Below are 19342 nucleotides of genomic sequence, written 5' to 3' on the forward strand. Positions count from 1 at the left end.
TTTTTAATATTCGCAAATGAATGCATGACTTTTGTAAGTTCTATACTGCTTCCTCGTAGACGGTCACCCTGATGAGGCCAGCCGCAGAGTCTCCTCAGCAACGTCTCACCAACAGCAGCGCACAGCCAAGTTCTTTTGTGGCTCCTGCTGCCATCTCTACCAGTAACTCTGTTGCATCGTTCTCCCTGCCAGCAAACAGAACCAACCAAATTGTTAATAAAGCGCTGGCTGCCACAGTTTCCAAAGCTTCTGCTGGAACGGTTGGCATTAAAATTCAGACTCCTGTCCAGAGCGCAGCTGGAACAACGCCAGAGAACTCACAAGACAAGCTGATAGAACAGGTAAGACGGGTATTGCCAACAATATTAAATATAATAGTTATTCCTCTGGCTGCATGACTTATCCCATCAATGTTAACATTATTGGCTCTATCTTTTATGTGATTTATTATTCACTGTATCTCGGGTTAGAAATTAGGTTGGTTTCACATCAGCGTTGGGGATCCCACTTTACTGATCCATTCGGGAAACAAGAAAGGGGGATCCCCGCGGCCGAACTGTCAGGGTAAAATTTCTAAGTACAGCACCAATCAGGCCCACCCCACTTGCCCCGCTGCCGGCGGTAAGAAGAAAACACCACACGGAGGTCTGGTATAGTTTCTCACACGGGACATGGCTCTTCTTTATTACAGATTACATGAGATCTTATACCCTTTGTCCCATCACCAGCAAGGGGTGATGGGCTCATAACCATATATGGGAAGTCCGGATTTCCGGCCTGAGACAGTGAAAACAGTCGTTATCTTGCTACGGCGCCTCTGGCTTATGTACAGAAAATCACGTATTCAATTAACTCCAGTGCAAAGAATCACCCACTCAATTCTAAGAAAACGGCCAAGCATGCATTCTCCATATATGGGAAGTCCGGATTTCCGGCCTAAGACAGTGAAAATTATGTACATAGTGGAACATCTTGATATCTTGCTTCTGGGAAAACGGCCAAGTACACGCGGCCTTCGTCCGATTCTTCATTGCTGTACATTTTAAGATACATTTTGTTCAAGACACATTTTGTCTTCGCCTGGCAAGGCCTCTTGGCATATCTGATGTTAAGGCGACAGATTAAGTTTTTTCTTATTTGGAATTGAATAGAACTTGCATATAGGTATAAAAGTATAAAGAACATATGGCAATATATATATATACCCTCACAGAACGGTTTCATCTCTGGAAGGTACTAAACAGCTTCTGAAGGGCCCCATTGACTATAATGGGGTCCATCCACTTTTTGCCCAACTGCCTGGCTTTTGGCCGGGAAAAAAAATCGCTGCACGCAGCTCTTTTTCTTCCAGTATTTTCAGCTGCATCTGTGACAGAACCTCCGGCCGTAGAATACAACGCAGATGTGAAGCCGGCCTAAGGTGATATGGCTGGTGTTGAAAATGCATGACAGTATTTGATATTGCATGCATAGACAAAGGTCATTAGGACTATGGCATAATGAGCAACCAAGTCTATACTTTTCATCCTCCCTCTTATTGCCACAGCAGCCATGTTGAACAGCCCAACAGAGGTCACAGGACCATTGTTCTTCCAGTAGGCATGGGGTGCTATATATGTAATTTGGACTAATTTCCCTGGTCATTGTACTATCGTAATAATCTATGCTTTATAGGAAAACCTTGTCCATCAGCGCATTGCAGAGCTCCGTAAGGAAGGTTTATGGTCTTTGAGAAGACTTCCAAAACTACAAGAACCATCCAGGCCCAAATCTCAGTGGGATTACTTGTTAGAAGAGATGCAGTGGATGGCTGCAGACTTTGCTCAAGAAAGGATGTGGAAAATGGCTTCTGCAAAGAAGGTAAAGTGGAAGAAACATTGGCTTATTGTGTTACCAGCAGTTTGGCATTTTCTAAATTAACAAAACATGGCTAGGGGATAAATGTACGATAAGAGGCCCCATCATGGGACTGATGAAAAGAGCCAAGCGCTGTACCTGGCTGTCTTTGTTAGTTCTATAGACTTTGAGTGGATTAGAAGACCCCTACTCCGTTCAAACCCCTCATGAATGCAGTGAGGAGGAACGGCAGACTGGGTTTAGTGACCGGAGGAGGTTTCACCTGTCCCTGTGGATAGCTGGTAAACCGTTTTCTTGGGAGAACCTAACTAAATCTGCAGCTGTTTATTGCAGATGCTACATTTTCAGAATGACTATTTGATTCTTTTTTCTCTGTATAGTTGGTGAGAACTGCTGCCCGTTATCATGAAGAAAAGAGAGTGAATAATGAGCGAGCCCAGAAAGAAGAGGAAAACAAACTGAAGCGTATTGCTGCTGCAATTGCTAGAGAGATTGAGTATTTCTGGTCCAACATCGAGCAAGTGAGAGTTTACATTATTTCTTAGACTACAAGTTCTTCAGGGCCAAGGAGCTTTTAGTCAAGAGCGCATTATGTTCCTATGTCTTGATGAAGTCATTATCTGATTGCGTTCTGTTCAGTCGTGATGGTGCTATCACTCAAGGGGTGCAGACCTGACGTCTAACAGAAAATTATAGTTTATTACAGAAAACTAATAACAGTGAGTCCTGTTACTGTCCAGTAATGTCCATTTTCATGTCCAGCGCTGCACCCAGTCTGCACCATTTGCAGATTATGCTTAGGACAAGAGAAAATAGTCACTATGAAAGAATTGTTATAGACTAGTAGACTGCTCGGCTGTAGGGTTTTCAATTAGGCCACTTTATAATTGTTTATTTATGTTTTGTCAGCTCACCTAGAGCCTCACCTACAGCATACATCTCTCCTTTAAGCTGCCTGTCCAGGGGCGCTTTTGAATTGCGTTCCCCGCGGTGACAATTCGGCCACGGGGAACGCAATGCACGCGTTGCTATGGAAAGCGCAGCCCCCCTTTCAATGAGCAGAGAATCATAGCAATTCTCCGCTCACGACTGGCAATTCGCAGCATTCGTAGCGATATCCCGCGGGAGCCGCCGCCGGGGAGCAGGGGAAAGCTGACAGATAGGCTCACCACGGAGATTCGTGGCAAATCGCAGCATGCTGCGACTTAATTCCCGTGAGCGGAGAATCGCTATGATTCTCCGCTCGTGGACAGCAGGGCCGGCTATCCATAGTAGTCTATGGAAAGCGTTCACTGCATTTCCCACAGCCGGATTATCACCGCAGGAAATGCAGTGAAAAATCACCTGTGGACAGGAGGCCTAAATTTGAGGATATTACTCCGCATCAGTATCTGTATCCCATCAGAGCTGTCTGGAGTGTAACCTCTCCAGGAGACCACTCCTGATTTAGATCCAATTTATATGGGGTGGGGTTTCAGTTTCTTTATGTACACGGGACGCTTCCTTCACAGGACCATCCCTATAGGCTGACTACTTACAGTGCAATTTTAGTTAGTTGGTTGTCACAAGCAGCTTTTTTTATATCTATTGTTTTGACTGGTAAAAGTAAGAATATTGCATTATTTAAAATCTTATTCTTATATATTTCAGGTTGTGGAAATTAAATTACAAATGGAGTTTCAAGAAAAAAGGAGAAAAGCACTAAACCTAAATATGGACTTAATGAAGGGTAAATGATACCTTAAAATAATGTTTTGGCACAATATATAGGAAAATCTGTCGCAATATTTCCCATTGTGACCCCAGTAGTAATAGTGACAACCATAATGGTCCCAGCAGTAATAGTGACTCTCATAGTGGCTCCAGTAGTAAGTGGCTCCTGTATTGGTGGCCCCAGTAGTAATACTGACCTCCATAGTGGCCCAGTAGTAATAGCGTTCCCTATATTGATGGCCCCAGTAGTAATAGTGACCTCTGTGGTGGCCCAGTAGTAATAATATTCCCTATACTGGCCTCACTAGTAATACGTGACCCCCATAGTAGCCCCAGCAGTAATAGTAACTCCCCTATTGGCCTCTGGTCAGCAGGATCATTACAAAAACACGTATAGCAACGCAGCACACAATGAGGGATTCACCAACCTAAGTTGGACTTCAATATGAAGCGAGTGGTGCAATAGCCCAGCAAGGTCCGAATCAAGACCCCAAGTATAAACCAATGTAACATGTAGAGCCAGGCAGCATCTGATGTACTTTAAAAGAATACAGCTTTTATTCCTCCATAGTAAAAAGTGAGACTGGCGACGTTTCGGCTTCCACCGAAGCCTTTCTCAAGCAGGATCCTTACAGGCATTCCACTCACCCAGCCTGCAGTCTGCAGCGGCTGCCGAATCTCTAGCCCTTGTCCTCTCCCCTCTTTGTCTGCGCTGCATACAGGATGTGCACAAAGACATCAAGTGGGGGAGAGGTCAGCAGTCACAAACTCTGCACTGCTGCCACCGGACCGGAGCTGCAGGCTGGGTGAGTGGAATACCTGTCAGGTTGCTGCGCGGTTAGGCGGCCACATAAAATGCGGTGGTGGGCCGCGGGCCTTGTTTTTGACATGTGTGTCCTACACCTTCTTATTACCCCAGCTAGAATTTGAATTTGAAAAGCAACCCTGTTTTAAATTTGAAGATAATACTGTCTTCACTTAGTGCCCAGAGCTAGTGACATTAATGACGTTATTCTATATTTATAGCTCTCCCAACAGATTGAAATTGCCAGTCCCATTGTGACTTCCAAAAATAACTGTGACCATAAAGTAATCCCATAGTAATGGCCATACATGAGCACAAGACACTGCTGCTGGGAAGCAACACATTGGCTTTACGTTCTGGCTCATATAGAGGGTCTTGTGTGGGGAGCACCCCCTCATGATGTCCGTGTGTCCTAATATTGGATATAGACAGGGGTTGTCTTCATGAGATGCATTTAGTTGTGCTTTATTTTTCTATAGTAAGCCATAAATAACCTGATTATAACTCTTACCCTGCAGGCCCACTTAAAGCTATTGAAGAGGCTTGTGTGAAGCACAAACACGGAACCAATAAAGTAAGGAATGAAATGCTGTCATTTATATGTTACTTTCATTGGATTTGTTGCTTTACGGAAATCTCATATATTAACCCTTTCCAATCCACTGTCTGACGTCTGAAGACATTCTGATTGAAGGCTGTACAGCTCTGATGGAAGACGTCCGGCGGGGTATTCTTATTGTATATTACTGGCCGCTCTGTTGTCGGGGGGTCTCTCCAGCATGTCCCATACTGCAGTACTGGCTCTAACCAGCAGATGGCACCAATGTATAATGGCAGAAAGAGAAAACCCCCTAGGAGACCCTGAATCCAAAATTGGATTGCAAAGGGTTAAAGCCATTCACTCGGATTCAATAATTAATGGCCGTCTATCCTAAGGATGGACTATCCGTGCTTGATCAGTGGGAATCCAATCTCCAGCACAATAAATAGACAGCGGCATTCAGGAGAGCGTCGTGTGCCCAGTATTATTACTGCAGGATAGCCGATCTGTGTTCACGTCCTGAGATTTAATGCTTAAATGTTTTTTTTACAGTTTATTGATATTGGCTACTGTTTTAGAGCAGAAATGGAAACACAGGTTGAGTCTCAGATTTTCCACTTGATTCCAAAGACTCCAAACATTTCATCATCAGTTGAAGATTCTTTATTAAGCTATAAAAAATAAAAATGTGGCAATGTTTTTGGCTAATAAAGCATTCTTTGGGTCACTTTTCAGACTCCTACCACCAAGTCCAAAATGTTGTCAGCCTTGTCCACAGTATAATGTGTTATCATAGATGTGAAATTCTGAAATATCATCCAAAATGTGATTCAAATGTAACATAAGACCATGAAAAATGGGCAGATAATACACACAAGATGCTTCTAGTATCCAAACTGAATTATGCTCAAAGTAGCTGGAAATTATGTAATATTGCTATGTTTTCTGACAGATTTCACCAACCTGGAGAAAACGAAAAGCAAGTGCCTCTTGGAGCGATGGGGAAGGTTTGTTCACATCTGTTCAGTAAAGCAGTTTTAATGTACATTTAGATAATAGAATGTGAGGCTACAAGTACTTTAGCATTGACAAGAGGAGCGTGTGATAGTGCAGAAATTAGCGTTCCTGCTTTCTTAGTTATTTCTGTAACCATTAGGTGAAGATGAGGAGACCATTGGAGAGCAGGAAACCAAAGAAGGGAGTGTTGACCACCAGGCTGAACTCTCTGAATTACTACGGGAAGGTAAGAGGGTTTCTCTCCTTGGTAGCACAAGGATGGATTTTGTCATAGTGACATAGCTCAAGCGATGAAACTCAGCTGTCTTCTAAACCTTTTAACATCAGGTCAGACATAATAGGGGAGATGTATGAAATCTAATGTAAGGGAAAAGGAGAAGTTGTCCATAGCAACCATTCCGATCCCAGGTCTCATCTTTAAGTGGAAGTTTAGGGTATGTTCACACGGCAGTAATTTGCAGCAGATTTGATATGGAATCCGCATAGATTCTGCCTCAAATCTGTGCCAGTAAAGTGTTCCATCCATTTAAATGGGAATCCATGCCATAGTGTATACAGTGCAGATTTTTGCTGTGCACAGTTTTTTAAAATCAGCGCATGAAAAAAATGTGGATTATGTGCCGAATCTACGTTGGGAATACAACAGATGGGTTTTCCTATTGAGAAGGGCTAAACCGTTATATGGATTCACAACTTAGCGGCAAATCTATGTCAGAAATCTGCGGCTTAGCCGTAGATGTCTGCAACAATCTTAATGGCCGAATCCATACAGAAAAATCCAAAGCGGATCCTGCTATAGGAACATAAATTTAGAAAATGAAAGACACAGCCTTATTGAGTACTTTAGGAAACTCCTTCAGTTTTCATTTGCACTAGACATATGTCTTCTTCTTACATGCAGAATAATTTCATGTGAATTAGTTACCCTGTTGATATAGCTCCATTGTTTCATATATTCCCCAAGATTACTTGAGACTCGTAATGTTCTCACATGAAAGAAGCTACTCAAGAAGTGAAAAAATTTAAAACCCCCTGAATATGTTATAAAATATTAAAAGGAACAGTACTGGCCTGGTCTTTCACCCAAGGAACCCAAGCTGAAGCTCCAGCGGTCCCTCACCAATCTCTTTTTACAAGCAACAATGACATTTCATACTGTTGTTGACTACTGCATCCAATCAGTGGCCTCAGCAAACACGTCATACTCCTGGTGTCATGCATCCCATTGCTGAACAGGGATAGCAGTCGTGCAGCACGCAACATCTAAGGCCACTGATTAGCTGCAGTGGGGGCCAGGAGGACCACACCGACGTCAGCGCTGAATCCCCTGCACCAGACTCTACCCTCTCCAATCCATCCTGAATGCGGCAGCCAGGCTCGTATTCCTGTCCAGCCGCTACTCAGACGCCTCTGCCCTGTGCCGGTCACTGCACTGGCTGCCCGTTAAATACAGAATTCAATTTAAACTCGCCACCTTCATCCACAAAGCCCTCCACAGTGCAGCGCCCCCCTATATTGCCTCCCTCATCTCAATCCATCACCCAGCCCGGGCTCTCCGCTCTGCTAACGAAACTAGACTGCGCACCCCTCTAATTCGAACTTCTCACTTCCGCCTCCAAGACTTCTCCAGAGCAGCACCGGTCCTCTGGAACGAACTACCAAAGGATACCCGGGCAATCCAGGACTCGAAAAACTTCAGACATGCTCTAAAAACGCACCTCTTCAGGGAGGCATACCGCATTCCCTAAACAAACTCCTCTGTATGCCACCTGATAACATGCTCCCTGACCTACTGACTGCAATCCCTGCTAGCCATCATAAACCGCTCCTGCAGTCATACTGATCCTGCCGTCACACGGCTAAATGTCTGACCATTGTCTATGTGTATAGAATCCCTCACTCTCCACCTCGCCATACTGTGCACATCACCACCTCGCCATATCGTGCACATCTCCAGCCCTTTACCTTCTGTATCGGCCCATTACTTGTATTATGTAAGCTCGTTGGAGCAGGACCCTCACCCCTATTGTTTCCATCAATTGATTACTATGTAACCGTGGCTCTGTAATTTTTGTATTTTGTCTTCCTATATTCCCCCCTGTCTATGTTAGCGCTACGGAATATGTTGGCGCTATACAAATAAAGATGATTATTATTATCTTCAGGGGAAAGAACAAGTGGATACTGTTTCTTCTAATCTTTTAGAACATTTGCAGGGGTTTTTACATGTTATTGACTTCTCGGACAACCCCTTTAAGGAGATGTATGGCTGTCAGAGATAGGTGTGGACTTTCTCGTGAATTCCTTAAACAGCTGCTTATCAAATCCTTCACCATCCTAAGAGTCATAGCTGATCTGCCTCTAGAAGATTTAGTACAGGAATAGAAAGGAGCTTATGATGAAACTTCCCTGGCCTAATATTTTTACCCAGAACGAAAAGAGAAAAAAAAAATATTCATGATATGCATATAAATAGGATATATGCACATGGGCATAAAAAAACCTCACATCGGAAATCGCATCCATGTGCTGTCCATTGTCCTGAATACAACGCATTGAAATGTACCAAGGACAAAACTAGGACATGCTGCGCTTTTCTTTACTAGTACTACCGGTATAAGTCCGAGTAAAAAAAGCCTATATGCATACACCTATTCAAATGAATGAGTGCTATTTTTATAAAAATGTTTTCAGTGTGCATGTACCCTTAGTCTGAATTTTCACACAATCCTGCAACAAGACTTAGCCTATTCTCCAGCTTAATATTTCCAAATATTTAAACTCATTGATGACTTGAGGCCTCTATAGAGCTTTGAATTTGAGCAGCTTAGCTCTTAAGTTTATGATAGAAAGTTTTCTGGGATGGAGGAGTCTTTGTGTTGTCTGAAGTGAGTGAAGGGTCCAAGGGAGGAACATGATAAAACAAAGACATACAAATCCAATTACCCTTTCATGTTTTGTTGTAAACACACATAAAGACCCATTTACATGTAAAGGCCCATTTACAGGCAAAGATGATTGCTCAAAATTAGTTCAAAAGATAGGGAGAATGACAGTTTGAACGATCAATTTGCATAAGCTGCCAATGGGCATTAATGCTATTAGCAACTTATTACCTTCATTTGCATCTAAATGAGCTTCGGGGAGTTGTATGTAGAGAACAGCAGGTGGTCTGTTCTCTGCCTACCCTTTGTTCTGTCATGGGGCTGCAAGCTGAATGTTACAATGTAATCAGCGCTCCTGTGGAGAACACAGCGTGCGGTCCCTGCTATCAGCTCTTTGGCCGAACGATGGATTTTATGCTCATCTAAGAATCATCCTTCGGCCAAAAAGTAAACGATGGTAGCATTTACACTTAACGATTATCGCTCAAAGTACATAATTAGAGCGAATTTTGAACAATAATCGTTGCGTGTAAATGAGCCTTAAGGAGTGTCGGGCAAATGCTGCCCGCTCTCTCTTCACTCTTTCCCCGCCCCTCTCCTTTTACTGTAAGCAGTGGCCGTTCAGTGCAACAAATTTGCAGTGAAAATTAGTTGCTTAACCCGCAGAATGACTATTTTCTGTTTCGTTTCTTTTACTGTGAGTGAATGGGGTTTGTTAAAACCTCATCCACTTACATGGTACTGTACTTTGTTACAGAATTTCAGAATGTATCCCGCTGTAGAAATCCTGCAACAATTCTGCGATGTGTGAACTCCCCTTAATAGTAACTAATACATTTCCTGTTGCCTTGAACTGAGTTGATGAATTTCGTAAGTTATTATTAACACTTTATTATCGTTGACTATTTATTTTTGCAGATGTGAAAGAGTTTAGTGGAGATTCAGATGTGTCGCAGAAACATACTATCCTCATTGACTCGTTACTTGATGCTGACCAGTTTAGAATGGCTGACAGGGCAAGTCCAGCACATTTGAGCTCCAGGAAGCACACCAGAGATATCGGAGATGTGGCCAGGGCAGCAGAGCTACTTCTTCCTAGTGGAAGCGCTCGAATTACATGTGCAGTAAGCATTCAGTGCATTTGTTCCTACTACTTCCTTACATAGGCTTGTTGCTGCATATACATGATTACAGAATACATTTACTCTTTGTGAGGAAAGCTGCATGTTAAGATTTCTGGACTGAATTTTAGTATGATAGGAATATATAGAATGTTACATAGAACACTTCATAGGGATTTCTTATTAGTTAACTGCAGATGTTCTCTACTAACTCTCAGATGGCTTCACTCACATTGAGCAGCTGTCCCTGTATTGCCGCATGCTTTCCCACAAAACTTTGAAGTTACAATGACAAGCAGATCATTACTGACTATATTTCTGAAACGACTATCAAACTAGCAGATCAGGAAGAAAGTTTAAAGAAAAAGACAGAAAACAACTTTGTGTAAAGTTGTGAATGATCTGCTCTTCGGCCGACAGCTTTGGCAGATGTATGGGACCTTTAAGTTATGTAAGGACTCGGCAATGTTTACTTTCCAGGTGAAGCCTCGGACCTCCCATCTGCTTCATGGCACTCTGCGGGACTACCAAAAGGTGGGGGTGGACTGGATGGAGAAGCAGTACAAGAAGAATCTGAATGGCATTCTGGCTGATGAGTCAGGACTAGGGAAGAATGTGCAGGTGATCGCTCTCATGGCACACCTAGCCAGTAATGAAGGTGAGACATGAAAATGGGAAATCATGTGCAGCGCTATGTGAGGTTCCCTGCTAGACAGGTCCTTTACTTCATTAGCTGAAATAATGGTCTACAGTGTTATGTGTTAGAATGTTTTATTCTATTGTTCCCCACTAACACCATGTTACATCTATGTTGTCATTTTTTTTAAGGTAACTGGGGTCCACACCTCATTGTGGTGAGAAGCTGTAAAATTCTAAAGTGGGAGCTGGAATTTAAAAGATGGTGCCCAGGCTTAAAACTGCTTTTATACTTTGGCAAACAAAAAGAACTAAGAAAAAAGAGACAGGTAAAGCACTGTGTGTGAACTGGATGTAATGGGCTCTCATTCTTTGCTGTTTGCTGCAAGCTGTGCCTTCTTTTGAGCTTTTCAGTATTGTGTAGAGAATGTATTGTCCCATAATCTGTATGCAAATGGGGAATTTATCAGTGTAATAGATGGTGTTTATTGACCTTGAGTGTATTGCAATATGTTAGCGGAATCGAAAGAACTAATGCTGGGTTTACACGGGACGAATGTTGGGCAAACGATGCCCTACACTCGTCCCTGTGTGTCCTCACTCCCATGCTCCTGCACGGGGCTACTATCGCTGGCTCGCTCATAGAGCGGCCAGCAGGTGGGTGGGGTGGCTGCAGGAGATTTCTTTCCTCTCGCTCCCCCGCCCCTCTCCATTGACATAACACAGCGGCCGTTCAGTACTGAACGGCTGCTATATTATGTCAATGGACAGGGACTGGGGAGCGTGAGGAGAGAAATCTCCTGCAGCCTCCCCGCTGTGAGCCAGTGATACTAGCTCCTGTGCAGCAGCACAGAAGGTAGTATGTGCGGGACGATTGCGGGCATCATTTGCCTGACACTCATCCTGCCTAAAAGGGCCTTAAGATCCCCTCCCCTTTTTTTATTACTTTCAAAATTGGTCCTGTTTATGACTTCCATGTGATTTTACTGATGTGCCCACTGCTTAACACATTGCAAAACCTTACTGGGAAGACCTGTTAAGACTGGCATTTCACACGTGAGTCGTGCTCCAATATCTGATAGAGTACGATGCACCGAAATTAAGGGACACATGCATTTTAATAAATGTCCTGTGCTGCTTGTGCCCCAGTAATTGAAATGGACGCCTGCTTCTGATGTAAATTATAGTCAGTCTGTCAATTTGTGGAAGGTTCCTTCATGCTAAACCCTGCCCACTTTTCTTGTCACTTTTGAAAAGTAGCAAGAGAAGCATAAAATAGAAAAAAGTATCAAATTGTTGTACAAATGTGGTGTGCACCATAATTTGTTATGTTTTTTTAATCCAAAAAAGCTGGTGTAAAGCCTTTTATAAATCCCCCCTTGTGTTTTGTTTTGATTTATTTTTCAGTATTTGTACTGAAATATGAAACTAGTGGGATGGGATAATTTCTTTCTGTCATATTCTTTTTCTCCGAACTGTTGAATGGTAAAGTTTGCACTAAAGTGTTCAGTTAACAGAGGTGGGACTATTGGATTCCCTAAGCGCTATGGGTACATTCACACGGGCAGAAGTGCTGCAGAATTGCATAGCGGAAAATTCCATGGCAAATTCATCAGCATTTCAGCATCCAAAACAAAGTCAAAATCCGCACTAGTGGTGCAGATTTTGACTTAAAATCAGCTACATCTCCGATCTAATTTCGGCAGATGTAGTGTTCCCCTCGCCTGACAGTTCTTTGCACTGTCAGGAATAAGGAAATAGTGACTGGCAGCATTCAGCAATGTAGAAAAATACAAGATTTATTTCCCCATTACAAAAATTACAGCAACGTTTCGGTCGTAATAGACCTTCCTCAAGCCAATACATACCGTGTTTCCCCAAAAATAAGACAGTGTCTTATATTAATTTTTGTTCAAAAAGGTTTAACTTTTTTACATGTATAGCTGCCTGGACACTATTTAAATTGACTTTCTTAATTAACTGTTAGCAGGGCTTAATTTTGGAGTAGCGCTTATATTTCAAGCATCCTCAAAAAGCCTGAAAAATCATTTTGCATCCTCAAAAATTCTGGAAAATCATGCTATGTCTTATTTTCAGGGTATGTCTTATTTTCAGGGAAACAGGGTATCATACAAAGTGCACCATATATATAGGAAATGTGAACACCATTAACCAATGACATACAAACATGCACAGGAGTGTCTCATCACTGATTACCTCTCTCCACACGTCTCAGCTGTTATCTGGCGCATCGTTGATGATGTCATATGAGCCTCGTGTGGTGCAGAGTGTAAGCTCTCGCCTACGACCTGGAGGTTGCAAGTTCGATTCCCACATGAATCAGGCTCAAGGCCGACTCAGCCCTCCATCCCTCCGAGGCAGGCAAAACGAGAACCCAGCCTGGTGGGGGGCAACAAGCAACAACCACCCGAAAGCGCCGCGGAATAAGTCGGCGCCATACAAATACCATGATTTGATTTTTTTGATGTCATCTTTAGTTGACCTCCTCACACATTGGTGCGTCCATCTAAGTTGAACCACACCCTCTGTGCCTGTGCCGAGCTACAACTATCGCGAGAACACGCTCTAAGCCACAGTAGGGCACAGCGGCCATATCAGAAATGGGCAAACCGCACTAAAGGTGCGTCTGCGCATGCGCCGGTCGTCGGGCCCAGCGATCACGTCAGAAATGGGCAAACCGCATTTTGCACTGTCAGCACAGCCTTTCACCTGGTACTCAGTGGACTCTAGTGTTCACTGCTCAAGTGATGGCACCTGTTTTGGAAGTGGAAATGCTGTGGGCTTTACCACAAAATTTTCTCCTGCGGAAAATCCACAGCATTTTCACTATGTGTGAACATACCCTAAAACAGCTTTTTTTATACTTCTAAATATATGTTTTATAGAGATGGGAGGAGCCCAACAACTTCCATGTCTGCATCACTTCTTACAAGCAGCTCTTCAAGGGACTTCAGGCATTTATGAAGATAAGATGGAAATACCTGATCTTGGATGAAGTCCATCAGATTCGCAATATGAATGAGAAACATTGGGATGCCGTCTTCAATCTGCCAAGGTGAGCTGCCAAGTTGCTTGGACAAAATGCATATTTCAGTATTTGAATATTTCACATTTCTAGTAGAATTACAATAATGTAAGACTGTGTAAAAAATGGAATCGATGTTTTTCTCATCTGTGTCATTGGAGGAAACATTAGACCTTGGGTATATCTGCTGCCTTTAGGAGGTGACACTAAGCAAAAAAAACCTTAGTCCCTCCCACCAGCTATATCCCTCCTGCAGGCGCTGAGCTAATCAGTTTTAGCTTAGTGTCTGTAGGATGCAGACTTTCCTGCTATGCAGGTCTTTTGTCCCTTTTTATTTTAGTTTATTATTTTTGCCCTTAAGCTGGGCATCAGGGATGATCCAACTTCCCAGATTATTCCCAGGGAATTTTGCTCATGCACAAATCAGTGGTTCTCGGCAAGAGGAACTCTCACTGTGCCTGCTGCTGGCTAGTCTGTACATACCCTTTCAGTAGGGTGCACCTGTTAGACACACAAGTGCATCAACCTCCCCTAATTAATAGCACCCTACTAATTGGCAGGTGATTTCTTGACAATCAGCATTTGTCTTCCTTCCTAGTGATGGAAATACTTCCAGCATTCATTATCCCTGTTTCCTACAGAAAGTCTTACTTATCAGTCACTGACAGACCTGTCGCTTACTAGCACCCAAGTAACAAAAATCTATTTTTTTTCCAGTAAAGAAAAGAGATTATTTATTAAAGCATACCAAACTTTTCAGACAACTTATACTCATCTAATAGCATGTGTGTGTCTCATCAATCTTGTAATATACTTTTATTGTTTTTTTTGTTTTAATCCTGTAAAACAAGGCTGAAGTGCAGCCACTCTGCAATCCACTGCTTGTTGTTGGGCATTAAGCTTCTTTAGTAGCTAGGGTGGTAGGGTGTTTATTAGTTGTGGGAGAGGGACTGTCTTGAATGAAGTCCATCAGATTCGCAATATGAATGAGAAACATTGGGATGCCGTCTTCAATCTGCCAAGGTGAGCTGCCAAGTTGCTTGGACAAAATGCATATTTCAGTATTTGAATATTTCACATTTCTAGTAGAATTACAATAATGTAAGACTGTGTAAAAAATGGAATCGATGTTTTTCTCATCTGTGTCATTGGAGGAAACATTAGACCTTGGGTATATCTGCTGCCTTTAGGAGGTGACACTAAGCAAAGAAAAAGTGACTCCCTCCCACCAGCTATACTCCTCCTGCAGGCTCTGAGCTAATTAGTTTTAGCTTAGTGTCTGTAGGATGCAGACTTTCCTGCTATGCAGGTCTTTTGTCCCTTTTTATTTTATTTTATTATTTTTGCCCTTAAGCTGGGCATCAGGGATGATCCAACTTCCCAGATTATTCCCTGGGAATTTTGCTCATACACAAATCAGTGGTCCTCTGCAAGAGGAACTCTCACTGTGCCTGCTGCTGGCTAGTCTGTACATACCCTTTCAGTAGGACGCACCTGTAAGACACACAAATGCATCAACCTCCCCTAATTATTAGCACCCTACTAATTGACAGGTGATTTCTTGACGATCAGCAATTTTCTTCCTTCCTAGTGATGGAAATACTTGCAGCATTCATTATCTCTGTTTCCTACAGAAAGTCTTACTTATCAGTCACTGACAGACCTGTCGGTTACTAGCACCCAAGTAACAAAAATCAATTTTTTTTCCAGTAAAGAAAAGAGATTATTTATTAAAGCGTACCAAACTTTTCAGACAACTTATACCTATCTAATAGCATGTGTGTGTCTCATCAATCTTGTAATATACTTTCATTGATTTTTTTTGTTTTAATCCTGTAAAACAAGGCTGAAGCGCAGCCGCTCTGCAATCCACTGCTTGTTGTTAGGCATTCAGCTTCTCTAGTGTGTATTACATTAGGCTGTTTTCTTAGCAGTGGGGGAGGGACTGTCTTCACATGCTGCTTCCTGCACTCACACTGCTCTCAGACCTGCAGTTAGTGTGTACACAATCCCTACCTCTCCTGTATTCATGCTGTGATCATACAGAGACATAAGACCTAGTAAAGCAGCTAATAGAGATCAGTCCAGTAAGAATTATGCTGCTTTGCCCACAGCAAACTGGAGACACATATAATGTCTGGAGCATAAAGCTAAGTGCACATACCAGGTTAGGTAAACACAACATCAGGAGAGGCAGAGATTGTGTACACACTACCTGCAGGTCTGACAGCTACGTGAGTACTGGGAAGCAGAGCCTGTGAAGACAGTCCCTCTCCCACAAATAATAAACACCCTACCACCCTAGCTACTAAAGAAGCTTAATGCCCAACAACAAGCAGTGAATTGCTGAGGGGCAGCACTTCAGCCTTGATTTATAGTGGTAAAATGAAAAAAATAATGACAATATTTTAGAAGATTGATGAGCTACATAGAGGCTATTAAATCAGCACAAGTTGTATGAAAAGTTAGGTACACTTTAAGACTATAAACAAAATGGCATAGTAATAAAATAAGGATTGATATCACAAATTCTGGACAAATTTTAGAATTATTAGTGGGTCAAGTAGTATCATACCTTCATTTTATTTACCTTTCTTCGGTTTCACACAATAAAAAAGTAATAGTATTGATAGTGTTAATAGTTTATTGTGTGCAAGAAGCAGTAGGCCAGCAATGCTGTGTACATCAAGAGCTGTTTATGTGTGATCCCTGGATTGGCTTTTTCAAATTTTAAGCTTCTCAAGTCCGGAACAGGAACAACATGTAACATTTAAGAGTTAGAGTACATGTAATAATAAAGACTAATGATTGATTTTGCACTCTTTCTTAAAATATATATTTGTGCTTTTCCCATAGCCAGAACCGACTTCTTCTAAGGGACACCCCTCTACTAAATACATGGAGAGATCACTGGACCATGGTGCATTTTTTAATCCCTGGAATATCCAAAGCTTACCTGGATTTTCCACTTAAAACAGGTGGAGATGAAAGCCAGGAAAATTGCCACAAGCTGTTCATCATGTTGCATAGGGTTAGTTGTTCTACTTCAATTATTTACAGTATACCTATCTTTTTTATATATTACATTATGACCAAAATTCTGTGCTGATTAATTTTATAATATACATTTTAACCAAGTGCCACACGTATACAGCGCTTGGTCCTGGGTTTTACACTTGCGCCATTGTAAATGTACGGCGTGGATTTAAGGCTTCTGCAATCTAGCAGGAGCAGGTTGAGTGCTCGGCTCTCAGAGATAGCCGGGGAGTCCAAAGAGAAGACAGAAGCGATTTATAAACACTGTTACCTTCTCTTTTCCAACCTATCTAACGCTCAATTAGCACTATGAAATAAATAAAGGAAGCAGCGCGGTACAGTTTCCTCTGTTGGACCCAGTGATCACCTGGCTCAGCGCTTCTACTGACTATTGTTCTTAATAGGGATGCTTTCCCCTGTAACTAGGGCTCCTGTCTCAGTTACAGTCGAAAATTGTGAAATGAGAAAAAAATTACATTGTCAATGTTCCCCAGAGGACTTATATGACGTTATGATGGACATACATGTTAAAAAAATATATATATAAAAAGAAAAAAAAACATCCGCCCACGCCAACCTAAAGCATTGTCATAGCCGCCCCGTAACCCGAAATTGGACGAGTTGTATATTAAAATGACCAACACAAAATGGAAACCCATCTCTATAGTTTATATTAGCATTAATTTACTATTTTTAAAAAGAAAAGGACTATAAATATAAAAAATAACCTTTTTGTACGCATCAATAATGTCAGTGAAAAAAGTATTAAAAAAATAGCTCTATGTGTCCCAAAAAAAAGCACAGCAAAAGTAATTTTGGTTTCTGAAAAAAAATAGGGCCTTAAAACCACCACATGCATAAAGTCGCAAAGAAATGTCTGATGATTTAGGATTGAAGCACTCTGGTTGTTAAGGAATTAAAGAGGTTTTTAATACAAAGCTCCAAACCTTTAAAAGGCCATAGAGTTAAATGATCAAATTCTATCCACAACTGTGCGCTGACTATATACTGAGTTTACGGTAATTGGAATCTGTTGGAAGCTGCCGGCATCATGTTATAGAGCAGGAGGAGCGGAGCAGAATGATGTATAGTTTTATGGGGAAGGATTCAGTATAACTTGTATTTTATTCATTTAAACCTCAGTATATTCTGAGCTGAACAGTCCAATGGGCGGAGCTATCAGTGATTGACAGCCATGTGTGTATGACTGTGCATATAGAGCAGGCTATCAATCACTGATAGCTCCGCCCATTGGACTGTTCAGCTCAGAATATACTGAGGTTTAAATGAATAAAATATAAGTTATACAGAATCTTTCCCCATAAATCTATATATCAATCTGCTCCGCTCCTCCTAATCTGTAACTGCCTGCAGCTTCCACAGCATGTTCCAGCTGACAGACTCCCTGTATAAATCTGTCTTTAGTAAGCTCACTACATGACTTTATGGGGGAAGCTAGGGGATTTGGCGTTCTCTAATAGAACATCTTATGTTGATAACATGTAAACTAAAACTATAGGCAATACTCAGATCTCCTTAAACAATGGTAATTTAGAGTCCCTAATTGCAGTAATCTAGTGGGTGCTGTTGGAGGGGACAAATAACATACTAGCAGTAAGACACCAGAACACTACAAGAAGAGTTGTGTTGTGTTACATACAGCACTCACATTGTAGACCGCTTTCACCTTGGATCCTGATGCAGATTTGACCAAGAATCAGTGCCACTTAGGCATAAATTATTGCTTCCTACTCATGACAATGTCAGTCTGCACCATACTTTATACAGATTGGATTTTAAATATGCTTTGCGAAGAAAATGTGAGACTTCTTGACGTTGAATTTGCATTGTGTTATTCACACATGGAGTCCCTTAAATGGGACTGATCTGTGTGAGGATCTGTGACAGCTGGGATACAAAGTGCTTCAGAAATCAATGCTTAAACACATGGATTTGTGAAGCAGATTTGCATTTAAATCCATGCTGGGTTTTTATGACATAGATTTGGCCATGAAAGCACGGCTTTACAGGCCTGGAGATCCTACTAGTTTGGTACTATCCAGGCATCTAATAGTAATGCAAAATGCTAATCTGAATGTCTCTGTTGACAGATTCTTTTTAGATTCTGTGTCCTTATAATGGAATACAGGCTAAAACAACTATTCTGTCATCTCCAGACATTAAGAACTGTTATTTTTTCACACTATGTGATGATTAAAGGCCCGTTTAGACACAACGATTATTGCTCAAAAGATGTCACTCAAGCGACAGCCGAGCGCTCGGAGCAGAGCCTCCAGAAGACAAGCGTCCCCGCTTGCCTTCTGCATCCAGCTGTTTTCTGCACAGAGCGCCTGGCTGTTATACAGCTGAGCGCTCCGAGCGGAGGATGCAGAAGAGAAGCGGGGTGTCCCTGCTTGTCTTCTGCATCCAGATGCTTTCTGCACGGAGCGCCCAGCTGTTATACAGCCGAGCGCTCTGTGCAGGGATGGAGAGCAGAGCTGGACCGCTCTGTTCTTCATACCCCGCATGTCATCAGGGAGCAAGATACAGCTGAAACAGTAGTATCAGCTGTATCCCGCTGTGAATCTCTAATAAGGCTCATCGTTTTCTTTCAGCATGTTGAAAGACGATGATGAGCGACAGGGGTAACAAAAACTGCATGATGTCAGTGCAGTTACACACAAC

The 19342-nt window shown here is 42.2% G+C and overlaps 1 protein-coding gene across 1 annotated transcript in view; it reads left to right on the plus strand.

The window, feature by feature from the left end:
• LOC136627920 (E1A-binding protein p400-like) overlaps positions 1–19342 on the plus strand; it is a 111123-nt gene that overhangs the window by 30191 nt on the left and 61590 nt on the right. The window contains exons 7-18 of the mRNA XM_066603433.1: positions 60–341; positions 1675–1860; positions 2238–2378; positions 3508–3586; positions 4894–4949; positions 5869–5923; positions 6073–6159; positions 9737–9942; positions 10420–10597; positions 10768–10904; positions 13482–13651; positions 16478–16652. Of these exons, the coding sequence (XP_066459530.1) occupies positions 60–341; positions 1675–1860; positions 2238–2378; positions 3508–3586; positions 4894–4949; positions 5869–5923; positions 6073–6159; positions 9737–9942; positions 10420–10597; positions 10768–10904; positions 13482–13651; positions 16478–16652 (1752 nt within the window). The remainder of the gene's footprint in view (positions 1–59; positions 342–1674; positions 1861–2237; positions 2379–3507; positions 3587–4893; positions 4950–5868; positions 5924–6072; positions 6160–9736; positions 9943–10419; positions 10598–10767; positions 10905–13481; positions 13652–16477; positions 16653–19342) is intronic.

This window comes from Eleutherodactylus coqui, chromosome 5 (genome assembly GCF_035609145.1).
Source record: "Eleutherodactylus coqui strain aEleCoq1 chromosome 5, aEleCoq1.hap1, whole genome shotgun sequence".
Classification (NCBI taxonomy): domain Eukaryota; kingdom Metazoa; phylum Chordata; class Amphibia; order Anura; family Eleutherodactylidae; genus Eleutherodactylus; species Eleutherodactylus coqui.